The following is an 811-nucleotide window of genomic DNA, read 5'->3' on the forward strand; positions in this document are numbered from 1 at the left end:
ATAATACCATGTAATATTAAATGATCAAATGAAGCAGATATTCATGTTCTTAAATTTAATTATTTCGCAGTTACCTTGCAGTGACGTAAATCGGACAGAACCTGACAAACAACTACTAGTATTACAAGAAACACAAGGTAATACTATCATTATAACTTGCCTATAAATACGAACAGCAGTTTCGTTGCAAGACAGTATAAAATTAAACGCACTTACGCTATGTTTGATATTTCTTAAGAAATTTCTGAAAAACTTAAAATAAAGACTTTTACGATTATGTATCATATTATGTGCATATTGGCCGTTACAGTAAGTACCAAGCAACGAATAAATTTCTTTATGACTCCACGAAGTATTTTGTGTCAATGAGTACATGATTTAAACTGTATTACACGTGTTTTGCATTCGAAATGTATTTAAATTTCGACATTTTATGCAATAATATTTAAAAAGCAAAATAACACTTCAAGTGACACATGTATTAACACATTAGTGATACATTAGAAAATAAGAAATCTCATTTTTATGCAAGTATGCTTCAGTTATATAAAACTAGATTTCTTGTTCTCCGAATATATGTTTAAAATTCTAGCAACCTTGAAAATTTCATCCATAGCCAATGTATTAATATTATACTTTGCTCAAAGTGTCCCGATACCAAGTAAAAGAAATTATTCCTAAACAATTATCAATCAACTTTACATCCATCTTGTCTTATTTATAGACATATGTCTGCAGTTTGAAAATTAAAATGACACAGGGAAACCGTATTGATCCTTAGATTAAAATAACCTTTTTTGATATTACACGC

The 811-nt window shown here is 28.6% G+C and overlaps 1 protein-coding gene across 1 annotated transcript in view; it reads left to right on the top strand.

Moving 5' to 3' along the window:
• The first annotated feature begins 217 nt into the window (after nucleotides 1-217).
• Nucleotides 218-811, top strand: part of LOC106743171 — a 2,189-nt gene continuing 1,595 nt past the window's right edge. Inside the window, exon 1 of the mRNA XM_014616748.1 lies at nucleotides 218-309. Within this exon, the coding sequence (XP_014472234.1) occupies nucleotides 277-309 (33 nt within the window). The 5' untranslated portion in view covers nucleotides 218-276. The remainder of the gene's footprint in view (nucleotides 310-811) is intronic.

This window comes from Dinoponera quadriceps, unplaced genomic scaffold (assembly GCF_001313825.1).
Source record: "Dinoponera quadriceps isolate SergipeBrazil2010 unplaced genomic scaffold, ASM131382v1 scaffold1086, whole genome shotgun sequence".
Taxonomy (NCBI): domain Eukaryota; kingdom Metazoa; phylum Arthropoda; class Insecta; order Hymenoptera; family Formicidae; genus Dinoponera; species Dinoponera quadriceps.